At 38.5% G+C, this 13,344-nt stretch overlaps 1 protein-coding gene across 2 annotated transcripts in view; it reads right to left on the reverse strand.

Annotated features, from left to right (window-relative positions):
* The window catches only part of LRRC28 (leucine rich repeat containing 28), a 165,611-nt gene that overhangs the window by 132,898 nt on the left and 19,369 nt on the right, over positions 1-13,344 (reverse strand). For both annotated transcript variants that reach the window (XM_035024037.1, XM_035024036.1), the window contains exon 3: positions 10,557-10,597. In XM_035024037.1, the coding sequence (XP_034879928.1) occupies positions 10,557-10,597 (41 nt within the window). The remainder of the gene's footprint in view (positions 1-10,556; positions 10,598-13,344) is intronic.

The raw sequence follows: 13,344 nt of genomic DNA on the forward strand, positions 1-13,344 counted from the left end.
ACAGTCATATTCCATTCCTTAATCGTATCAACCCTTATTTTTTGTACATATATAAGTTTTTCTTTCTTTAAAGTTTTGGGAGGCACTTTCTTCTAACAGACCAAAATACACCCAAAATCTAGTGTGTGGCACTGATCTATGCACCAGCCTGATGATATTTGATCGTATTCTGTTTTTTTTTTTGTTTTGTTCTGGTTTTGTTTGTTTTTTTCTTTTTCTTTTTCTTTCTTTCCCTTTCTTTTCCCCCAGTTACAGGTCTTTTCTGATTTGTTTAGAGTATATTTTCTGGGGACTTTGTTACCCTGTTAGCATTTTGTTCTCTCATTCATCTATTCTCCTCTGGACAAAATGACAAGATGGAAAAAATCACCTCAACAAAAAGAACAAGAGGTAGTACCGACTGCCAGGGACCTACTCAATATGGACATTAGTACAATGTTGGACCTAGAGTTCAGAATCATGATTTTAAAGATACTAGCTGGGCTTGAAGAAAGCATGGAAGTTTATTAGAGAAACCCTTTCTGGAGAAATAAAAGAACTAAAATCTAACCAAGTCGAAATCAAAAAGGCTATCAATAAGGTGCAATCAAAAATGGGGGTGCTGCTAGGATAAATGAGGCAGAAGAGAGAATCAGTGATATAGAAGACCAAATGATGGAAAATAAAGAAGCTGAGAAAAAGAGACATAAACAACTGCTGGATCACGAGGGCAGAATTCAAGAGATAAGCGATACCATAAGACGAAACGACATTAGAAAAATTGGGATCCCAGAAGAAGAAGAAAGAGAGAGAGGGGCAGAAGGTATATTGGAGCAAATTAAAGCAGAGAAATTCCCTAATTTGGGGAAGGAAACAGGCATCAAAATCCAGGAGGCACAGAGAACCCCTCTCAAAATCAATAAAAATAGGTCAACACCCCGACATCTAATAGTAAAACTTACGAGTCTCAGAGACAAAGAGAAAATAAGCTGAAAGCAGCTCAGGAGAAGATATGTAACCTACAATGGCAGAAACATTAGATTGGCAACAGACCCATCCACAGAGACCTGGCAGGCCAGAAAGGACTGGCATGATATATTCAGAGCACTAAATGAGAAAAATATGCAGCCAAGAATACTATATCCAGCTAGGCTGTCATTGAAAATAGAAGGAGAGATAAAAAGCTTCCAAGACAAACAAAAACGAAAGGAATTTACAAACACAAAACCAGCCCTACAAGAAATATTGAAAGGGGTCCTCTAAGCAAAGAGAGAGCCTTAAAAGCAACATAGACCAGAAAGGAACACAGACAATATACAGTAACAGTCACCTTACAGGCAATACAATGGCACTAAATTCCTATCTTTCAATAGTTACCCTGAAAGTAAATGGGCTAAATGCCCCAATCAAAAGACACAGGCTATCAGATTGGATAAAAAGACAAGACCCATCAATATGCTGTCTGCAAGAGACTCATTTTAGATGCAAAGACACCCCCAGATTGAAAGTGAGGGGGTGGAAAACCATTTACCATGCTAATGGACACCAAAAGAAAGCTGGGGTGGCAATCCTTATATCAGACAAACTAGGTTTTACACCAAAGACTATGATAAGGGATGAGGAAGAACACTATATCCTACTTAAAAGGTCTATCCAACAAGAAGATCTAACAATTGTAAATATCTATGCCCCTAACATGGGAGCAGCCACTTATATCAGCCAATTAATAACAAAAGCAAAGAAACACATCGACAACAATACAATAATAGTGGGGGACTTTAAAACCCCCTTCACTGAAATGGACAGATCATCCAAGCAAAAGATCAACAAGGAAGTAAAGACTTTAAATGACACACTGGACCAAATGGACTTCACAGACATATTCAGAACATTCCATCCCAAAGCAACAGAATACACATTCTTCTCTACTGCACATGGAACATTCTCCAGAATAGATCACATCTTAGGTCACAAATCAGGTCTCAACTGGTACCAAAAGATTGGGATCATTCCCTGCCTATTTTCAGACCACAATGCTTTGAAACTAGAACTCAATCACAAGAGGAAAATCGGAAAGAACTCAAATACATGGAGTCTAAAGAGCATCCTACTAAAGAATGAATGGGTCAACCAGGAAATTAAAGAAGAATTTAAAAAGTTCATGGAAACCAATGAAAATGAAAACACAACTGTTCAAAATCTTTGGGATACAGCAAAGGCAGTCCCAAGAGGAAAGTATATAGCAATACAAAGCTTTCTCAAGAAACAAGAAAGGTCTCAAATACACAACCTAACCCTACATCTAAAGGAGCTAGACAAAAACAGCAAATAAAGCCTAAACCCAGCAGGAGAAGAGAAATAATGACGATCGGAGCAGAAATCAATGAAATAGAAACCAAAAGAACAGTAGAATAGATCAACGAAACTAGGAGCTGGTTCTTTGAAAGAATTAACAAGATTGATAAACCCCTGGCCAGACTTATCAAAAAGAAAAGAGAAATGACCCAAATCAACAAAATCATGAATGAAAGAAGAGAGATCACAACCAACACCAAAGAAATACAAACAATTATAAGAACATATTATGAGCAACCCTTTGCCAGCAAATTTGATAACCTGGAAGAAATGGATGCATTCCTAGAGATGTATCAACTACCAAAACTGAACCAGGAAGAAATACAAAACCTGAACAGACCTATAACCACTAAGGTAATTGAAGCAGTCATCAAAAATCTCCCAACAAACAGCAGCCCAGGGCCAGATGGCTTCCCAGGGGAATTCTACCAAACATTTAAAGAAGAATTAATACCTATTCTTCTGAAACTGTTCCAAAAAATAGAAATGGAAGGAAAACTTCCAAACTCGTTTTATGAGGCCAGCAGTACCTTGGTCCCCAAATCAGACAAAGACCCCATCAAAAAGGAGAATTACAGACCAATATCCTTGATGAACATGGATGCAAAAATTCTCACCAAAATACTAGCCAGTAGGATCCAACAGTACATTAAAAGGATTATTCACCACGACCAAGTGGGATTTATCCCTGGGCTGCAAGGTTGGTTCAACATCCTCAAATCAATCGTGATACAATACATTAACAAAAGAAAGAACAAGAAACATATGATCCTCTCAATAGATGCAGAAAAAGCATTTGACAAAGTACAGCATCCTTTCTTGATCAAAACTCTTCAGAGTATAGGGATAGAGGGTATATACCTCAGTATCATAAAAGCCATCTATGAAAAACCTACAGCAAATATCATTCTCAATGGGGAAAAACTGAGAGCTTTCCCCCTAAGGTCAGGAATGCGGCAGGGATGTCCACTATCACCACTGCTATTCAACATAGTATTGGAAGTCCTAGCCACAGCAATCAGACAACAAAAAGAAACAAAAGGCATCCAAGTCGGCAAAGAAGAAGTCAAACTCTCACTCTTTGCAGATGATATGATACTTTATGTGGAAAACCCAAAAGACTCCACCCCAAAACTGCTAGAACTCATACAGGAATTCAGTCAAGTGGCAGGATATAAAATCAATGCACAGAAATCAGTGGCATTCCTATACACCAACAAGACAGAAGAAAGAGAAATTAAGGAGTCGATCCCATTTACAATTGCACCCAAAACCATAAGATACCTAGGTATAAATTTAGCCAAAGAGGCAGAGAATCTGTACTCAGAAAACTATAAAATACTCATGAAAGAAATTGAGGAAGACACAAAGAAATGGAAAAACGTTCCATGCTCATGGATTGGAAGAACAAATATTGTGAATCTGTCAATGCTACCTAGAGCAATCTACACATTCAATGCAATCCCCATCAAAATACCATCCACTTTTTTCAAAGAAATGGAACAAATAATCCCAAAATTTCTATGGAACCAGAAAAGACCCCGAATTGCCAGAGTAATGCTGAAAAAGAAAGGCAAAGCTGGTGGCATCACAATTTCGGACTTCCAGCTCTATTACAAAGCTGTCATCATCAAGACAGTATGGCGCTGGCACAAAAACAGACACATAGATCAATGGAACAGAATAGAGAGCCCAGAAATGGACCCTCAACTCTATGGTCAACTCATCTTTGACAAAGCAGGAAAGAATGTCCAATGGAAAAAAGACAGTCTCTTCAACAAATGGTGTTGGCAAAATTGGACAGCCACATGCAGAAGAATGAAACTGGACCATTTCCTTACACCACACACAAAAATAGACTCCAAATGGTTGAAAGACCTCAATGTGAGACAGGAGTCCATCCAAATCCTAAAGGAGAACACAGGCAGCAACCTCTTCAACCTCAGCCGCAGCAACTTCTTCCTAGAAACATCGCCAAAGGCAAGGGAAGCAAGGGCAAAAATGAACTATTGGGACTTCATCAGGATAAAAAGCTTTTGCAAAGCAAAGGAAATAGTCAACAAAACCAAAAGACAACCGAAAGAATGGGAAAAAATATTTGCAAATGACATATCAGATAAAGGGCTAGTATCCAAAATCTATAAAGAACTTATCAAACTCAACACCCAAAGAACAAAGAATCCAATCAAGAAATGGGCAGAAGACATGAACAGACATTTTTCCAAAGAAGATATCCAAATGGCCAACAGACACATGAAAAAGAGCTCAATATTGGGAATGCAAGCTGGTGCAGCCACGCTGGAAAACAGTATGGAGGTTCCTCAAAAAGTTGAAAATAGAGCTACCATACAATCTAGCAATTGCACTACTGGGTATTTACCCCAAAGATACAAATGTACAGATCCGAAGGGGTACTTGCACCCTGATGTTTATACCAGCAATGTCCAAAATAGCCAAACTGTGCAAAGAGCCAAGATGTCCATCGACAGATGAATGGATAAGAAGATATGGTATATATATATATACAATGGAATACTATGCAGCCATCAAAAGAGAATGAGATCTTGCCATTTGCAACGACGTGGATGGAACTGGAGGGCGTTATGCTGAGCGAAATAAGTCAATCAGAGGAAGACATGTATCATATGACATCACTAATATGAGGAACTCTTTTTTTTTTTTTAAGATTTTATTTATTTATTTATTTGACAGAGAGACAGCGAGAGAGGGAACACAAGCAGGGGAGTGGGAGAGGGAGAAGCAGGCTTCCCGCTGAGCAGGAAGACTGATGTGGGACTCGATCCCAGGACCCTGGGATCATGACCTGAGCCGAAGGCAGACACTTAACAACTGAGCCACCCAGGCACCCCTAATATGAGGAATTCTTAATCTCAGGAAACAAACAGGGTTGCTGGAGTGGGGGGGGAGGTGGGAGGGATGGGGTAGCTGGGTGACAGACACTGGGGAGGGTATGTGCTATGGTGAGCGCCGCGAATTGTGCAAGACTGTTGAATCACAGATCTGTACCTCTGAAACAAATAATACATTATATGTTTAAAAAAAAAAAAAAGAAGAAGATAGCAGGAGGGGAAGAATGAAGGCGGGGGAAATCAGAGGGGGAAACGAACCATGAGAGATGATGGACTCTGAAAAACAAACTGAGGGTTCTAGAGGGGAGGGGGGTGGGAGGATGGGTTACCCTGGTGATGGGTATTAAAGAGGGCACGTTCTGCATGGAGCACTGGGTGTTATGCACAATCAATCAATCATGGAACACTACATCAAAAACTAATGATGTAATGTATGGTGATTAACAATAAAAAATTTTAAAAAAAAAGTTCCACCAAAAAACAAAACAAAACAAAACACTCCAGTTAAACAGCCAAGATTGTCAGATTGGTCAAAAATCAAAGAACCAACTAATGTTGACTTCAAGAAACCCACTTGAAGTATAAAGACACAGAGTGGTTAGAAGAAAAGAATGCAAGTTCCAATTCAGTATAGCAGAATAAACTCCTACTGGACTGATCCTTTGGCAGATAACTACTAAAATGCTAAAGAACACACACACACACGCAGACGACTCTAAGACACTGCAGAGTAAACAAAAACAAGCCAATTCTGGTGAAGAGTGTAAACTTAGAAGAAGGAATGGCACTGGGTGAGTTTTGAGTTTTGTTTTGTTTTTTAAACAGATTTAGTTTAAGGCAGGGTACAGTTACCATGCAAAGCAGCTAAAATTCTGATAGAAAACTTCAGTCTTACTAGCCTAAAGAACAGGAAGACAGAGTTCAGGGCAACCATACCTGGCAAATAAAGGGAGAATACCAGAAAAAAAGAGCCAGGGAAGGGGAACCCCAAATTCTATTTCTAAACTTTGCCTAAATCAATGGCAATCCCAGAACCATGCAAATATAGAAAAAACTCCAGCTAAAGGTAAAAGAACTGCACTGAGATTTTAGCTGCCCTCCAGGAAACATTTACTGCTTAAGTCAAACCAGGTAAAGTGCCTGCTAAGCAAAAATATCAACACCCTTTGAATGTACATAACAGATTCCAGTCTCCAAAACACAACATTCCCAATTGTCAGGATATAATCTAAAGTTATTCAACATATGAAAACTCAAAAAAATGTGATCCATTAACAACAACAAACAATAGATATCAAGCTCAAGATGACCAAGATGCTGGGATCAGCAGACAAGAAATTTTTATGTAGTTATTACAGCTATACATAGTGATCTAAAGTAAGATATGCCTGTAATGTAAAGATGGGAAATTTAGGTAGGAAGGAAGGAAAAAAGGGAGGGAGGTAGGAAGGATGGACAGATGAATGAACAAACAAAAGAAAGATCTAAAACTGAAAAGAGTACTGATAAAGCTGAATAACAGAATGAATATGACAAAGGAAAGAGTTTATGAACTTGAAGAAAGATCAATATAAATGATCTAATCTAAAACGCAGAGAGAAGGGGCACCTGGGTGGCTCAGTCAGTTAAGTATCTACCTTTGGCTCAGGTCATGATCCCAGGGTCCTGGGATCAAGCCCCACATCAAGCAGGGAGCCCGCTTCTCCCTCTGCCCCTCTCCACTTCTGCAGAGAGAAAAAAAGACTAAGGAAACATGAATAGTGCCTTAGAGGAACATAGGACAACATCAACAGACGTAACATATGTGTAAATGGTGCCCAGGAAGGAGAAAGGGAATAGTGCATAAAAAATATTCAAAGAAGGGCGCCTGGGTGGCTCAGTTGGTTAAGTGACTGCCTTCGGCTCAGGTCATGATCCTGGAGTCCCAGGATTGAGTCCCGCATCGGGCTCCCTGCTCGGCAGGGAGTCTGCTTCTCCCTCTGACCCTCCCCTGTCTCATGCTCTCTCTCTCTATCTCATTCTCTCTCTCAAATAAATAAATAAAATCTTTAAAAAAAAAAATATTCAAAGAAATAATGGTTGAAGATATTCAAATTTGGGAAAAGACATAAATTCACAGATTCAAGAAGCTCAGCCAACTCCAACATAAATACAAACAAAATTATAATACTGAGGTACATCACAGTTAAATTTCTGAAAACCAAAAAAGAAAATCTCGAAAGTAGCCATAGAAAAATGATGAATTAATACATGTGGAAAATGATTAAAATCCCTCTTATTATATATAATATACATAATACAGAATTATACATTATTTATGCATTTATATTATATAACTTACTTATAATATATTTATTGTTATTTCTTATGTAATACATATGTTATATATAATTAATTACATATATATAAAAATACTTTTAAAGTGCTCAAAGAAAAACACTGTCAAGTGTGAATGCAACCACCACTGTATACATAATACAGTTTGGAGTATCACTTTGCAGTCTTCTTCATCTTCATGATAGTTTCACTTTTTTGCCTGAAGGCCTCAAGAATTCTTTCTTTAAAGTCTGAAAAAGGCTTTGAATAAATTCCACATCCATTACTAATAAAAAATTCTTGAGAAAGTAGGAATTAATGGTGTGGTAGGTAGCCTCCAAGATGGTCCCCATTGATCTCCACCACCTGGCATTTAGGCCCTTGGGTAGTAGCCTCCCCTTAGGTGTGGGCTGGACCTACTGACTTGTTTCTAATGAACAGAATATAGTAAAAGTGATGGGATGTCACTTCATGATTAGATTAGAAAGAGACTGTGGATCCGGCCTTCATACCCTCTCTTGCTCTTTTTTTCCCTGCACTGATGGAAGCCAGCTGCCATGTTGGGAACGACACTACAGAGAGGCCAACTGGCAAGGAACTAAGGGAGTCAGTCCTCTGGCCAACAGCCAGCAAGGAACTGAGTCAACCTTCAGACCAACAACCTGAGATTAACTGAATCTTGCCAACAACCACATAAGTAAACAAAGAGGACACTTCTTCAGTTGAGCCTTCAGGGAAAACAGCAGCTCTGGGCAACAACCGTGATTGCAAGCCTTGAAAGAGACATTGAGGCCAAGACACCCAGCTAAGCCAAGCCCTGATTCTAGATCTTCAGAAAATATGAGGTAATAAGTATTTATTCTTTTAAGCATCCCTACCCACAGTTTAAGCCACTACATTAAATTTGTTAAGCAGCAATAGATTAATACAAATGGGTATTTACTTAACACAATAGAATACATATACATTAATTGTAAAGCCAGTATCTTTCTTATGGGGCAACCCTGGAGGCTTTCCCACTAAGGTCAGAAAGAAACAAGGATGCCCACTGTCTCAAGTATAATTTCACACTGTTCTGGAAGAACTAGCCAATGCGATCAGACTAGAGAAAATAATTAAAGGCATAAGGTTTAGAAAAAAAGAAACAACATTATCTGTATTTTCAGGAGAGAGTATACCTGAAAGACCCTGAGGAATCAACCATAAAACTAACTCAAATAATAAGATTTCAGCAAGGTAGCAAGATATAAAGTTAACACATGAAAACAAACAGTGCTCATATATTCAAAAATAACCACTTAAAAGAGGTAACAGGTAAGAAAATGCATTTACGCTAGCAAAAAATATATATTAAATGTTTAGGAATAAACTTTAGAAATGTTCAAAACCTATATGAAGGAAACTGTAAAGAACCTATAAAAACAAAAGTAGACTTAAAATAATGTTAAGACATCTTTCTTCATATATAAAAAGAATGAAATTAAAAACTTGATAAAGCAGTGGGATAGAAAAATCACCAAAGATGTTTAAATCAGACAAATCTGTACACTAGTTTAAAACACTGGGTTGCGGGGGAGGGAGATTGGGATAATTTAAATATACAATGTACATTAGATGATATTACTGAATTCATATTACTTTTTTTGTTGAGAGAGAGCATGAGCAGGGGGATGGGCAAAGGGAGAGAGAGAATCTTAAGCAGGCTCCACATCTGGTGTGTGGAGCCTTACACGGGGCTCGATCTCACGACCCTGAGATCATGACCTGAGCCAAACCAAGAGCTGGACGCTTAACTGACTGAGCCACTCAGGTGCCCCTGAATTAATATTACTTTTAATGTGTGATAATATTAGAATTATGTGCAAGATTGCCCTTATTCTTAGGAGATACATACTGATCTATTTAGGGGTGAAGTATCATAATGTCTAAAATTTGTGTGTGTGTGTGTGTGTGCACGGGAGAGGACTGGAAAGGGAAGGGGGGAGGAAGATGATAGGAGACAGAAAGAGAAAGCAAATGTGTCAAAATGTTAACTGTTAAATTTAGATGAAGCATATATGGGTATTCATTGTACTATGCTCTCAACTTTTCTGTTAGTTTGAAATTTTTCAAAATAAAAGGATGGGGGGGAGTGGAAATGACAAACTCCCAGCTTAAAGATGGAAGTGTAATGTTAGTTTTCCTTCCTTTACCTCTTGAAAATCATGCAAAATAATAAAGAGAACAAGAAATGGCAATGCAAACTCCTCCTTCAACAAAATTAGGAGGGAGCTGGAAAGAAAGGGAAAGATTCTAAATATCCTCCTTACAGATAAATCAAGAGATCCTTAAAGTTGATGCACTAAAAAACAAAGGTGTAAACATATTATTTAGCATTATGGAGGTGATCGTCAAAAGAACTAAAAAAAGGGGCGCCTGGGTGGCTCAGTCGTCTGCCTTCGGCTCGGGTCATGATCCCAGGGTCTTGGGATCGAGCCCCATATCGGGCTCCCTGCTCGGCGGGAGGCCTGCTTCTCCCTCTCCCACTCCTCCTGCTTGTGTTCTTGCTCTCGCTCTCTCTCTGTCAAATAAATAAATAAAATCTTAAAAAAAAAAAAACTAAAAAACAAATGAGGTATGGAGGACACAGGGAAGTAGGTTTTCACTCTTCATTATTTCATTCTTTATTTTAACCCTTTTACACTGTTGAACTGTTTACATCAAGTAACAAATATAGTAGTAGTAACAGCAATAAACTTTTCCAATTACACTGACTGTCCAGAAGGATTTTGTGACCAAGAGGCTGCACCGAGAAAAAAATGTATCTTTCATAGCTTTAAAAAGTTTATCTTTACTACCTTAAGGTGAGATATTTAAAACACAAATTTAAATGGTAAAATACTTTAAAATATTATTGGGTTTAGCAGAACTACTTACATGAACACTATGACCATGATACCAAAAAATAAATTAATACATTAAAATGATATATCCTATTATTTCAAATAAAATTATTTTCATTCTTGTTTTTTAAAAAATTTGAATAAACAGACTCACAGTTCCACAAGGTTTGGAAGCTTCTGAGCAAGGTTTTCTGGCTGAAAATTAAAAACTCAGAATTAAATTTTATTTTTGAAAAATGTATAAACATTTCTAATGAGCTTAAACACAAAGTACTATCTTTTGGGGGGGTTGTAAATCTGGAGAAAATAATGCAAAAATAATAAAGCAGCAGGTCTGGGTTTTATGCTTACATAGCTCATACTATAATATAAACCTATAAATTTGAACACTTAAAAATCAATCTCTCTCAGAGAAACCAGAAACCTTGTATTCCACCACAGTCATGGAAGAAACTAAACTGTTCTTAACAGACACACAGAGGGAAGAAAGCCATCTGACAATGGAGCCAGATACTGGAGTGACACAGCCAACAGAACATCAAGGATCATTGGCAACCACCAGAAGCAAGGAGAAAGGAAGGAACAGATTCTCTCTTTCAGAGCCCTGAGAGGGAACCCACCCTGCCCACACCTTGATTTTGGACTTCCGGCCCCCAGAATTGTGAGAGAATAAACTTCGTTGTTTTAAGCCACCTAGCCTGTGTCATTTGGTAAAGAAGCCCTAGAAAACTAACATTCACCCCCCACCCCGAACTCGCAAATCATGTGCCTCAGAAAAAAATAAGGGAAATCCCCAGGTGCCAGAAACCAAGACCTAACTAAGCTCAGGGTAACCAGAGTAAGCTGGAGCTCGTGATCCAGGGGAGTGGCAGACCCTGCCACAGGTCCTAAGGGGTGTGGTGTGGCAGGGATAGGAAACAGGCCATGGGGAAGGCAGATGAATCTAGGTACCTTACACAGACTGAGTGCTGGAAGGGCTGGCCCTTCCATGTAAAGATCAGAAATTCCACTCACAGACTGCAAGCAGCTCTCTGCTGAAGGCACTGGGTAAAAGGAAAAGCCTCCTACAAGTAACTGAAAGCCTTTCTCTCTCACTCGCTCACGTGTGCGTGCACGCGCACGCACACGGTTCAAATTTACACAAAGACAGGAGTTGTTGAGACTAGAGGAGCATACTGAGTTGGGAGTAATATATATATATATATATATTTTTTTTTTTTTACAAAATATATATATATATTTTATTCTACACTCAAACATACTGTAGGGTAGGCTAGATATCAACAACAAAGAATCAGGAATAGTTTTTTAGAAGTAATTAGGTGTGGCTTGAGTCCTGAAAGACAAACATAAATTTTCAGAGGCTGCTGTGGGGCAGGGAGAAAGAGTTCCAGTTAGCTTTCTAGGCACAAGAAGCAACAGAAAAGGTGAGAGAGGGAGGTATGTCTGGGAAATTGCAAACACAATCTCTTCTGCTTTAACTCCCTAACAGTACTACTGAACAGATCTTTCATTTTCAAAAATCTTGTCATAAAAACAGGCACCTGGATGGCTCAGTCGGTTAAGCGTCCAACTCTTGATTTCAGCTCAGGTCAGGATCTCAGGGTAGTGAAATAGAGCCCTGTGTAGGGCTCGGTGGGCATGGAGCCTGCTTAAGGTTCTCACTCTCTTTCTCTCTCTCTCTCTCTCTGCCCCACCTACCTCTAAAAAAATCGTGTTAATGGAAAAACAAAAGTGAAAGACTAGACAGTTTTATATTTGTAACAAAGTAATTTTTCATATAGAAACTTAGTAACAATGATTATCATTAGGGAAAGGACTAGGGTTGCTATTTTCCATCTACTTTAGTATAATTTGAATTTTTAATGGTAAGCATGTCTCATATAATTGAAAAAACATTACATTAAAAAATGTGGTACCCACAGCATAAACTGCTACGTAATTGAGTAATCAATCATAATTTATCCAATTTGGGCTCTAAACACTCAGTAAGAGAAATACCATTAATTTGCTATGTCTGGGCCATAGGGTACGAAGGTCTATAATGATTTTGCAGAGAGTGGCATGGAAGAGATCATTAGAGCTTATATCTTATACTATGGGAAAACTTTTTAAACAACTTCTGAACACAATAAAAATCCACTGGTTTATTTTAAACAAGGAAATGACATTACTAATTTCAGTTGATATACTGATGTATTTAAATACTTCACAACAGCATCCAAAGCTGCTTATACATACATATATCCTTGTCCTTTTGATAGCCAAACACTGAATACAAATATTGTTATGAAGACAAAGAAGCATTTGAGTACTAATTTTTTATAAAATCACTTGTATTTCGTTTTCAAATGCTGATTCTTTTTTTGTTTTATATATTTTTAAGATTTTATTTATTTATTTGATAGAGAGAGACACAGCCAGAGCAGGAACACAAGCAGGGGGAGTGGGAGAGGGAGAAGCAGGCTTCCCGCAGAGCAGGGAGCTGGATGCGGGGCTTGATCCCAGGACCCTGGGATCATGACCTGAGCCGAAGGCAGATGCTTAACTGAGTCACCCAGGCGCCCCTGTTTTATATGTTTTGATATTAATATATGCAATGAGATCCTTCACAACAAGTCTTTCCTCAGATGTTACTCTTGGATCTGTCCAAATCCTCAAAATGTTTCTTTCAGTATTGGTATCTCCTCTATTAAGGAGAATATGCACTTCCATTTATGGACATACATACAAACCTTCCTAGGCAAACTAGGCAGTTGGGGATGGGGGAATGTCGGGGGGAGGGGTCAATAAAAGGTTTAATATAATAACAGCTGTTTCTCTGAAAAGGAAAGGCTTATCCAGAAAAAAGCCTCATCTGTTCTATCTGCAACAATCGGTGTCACATCTGGCTGACTCACAGGACCTGTGGTCGTTCCTTCCAGACGCCTACTTGGTACCAT

This window comes from Mirounga leonina, unplaced genomic scaffold (assembly GCF_011800145.1).
Source record: "Mirounga leonina isolate KUSES-001 unplaced genomic scaffold, KU_Mleo_1.0 Mir_178, whole genome shotgun sequence".
Lineage (NCBI taxonomy): Eukaryota > Metazoa > Chordata > Mammalia > Carnivora > Phocidae > Mirounga > Mirounga leonina.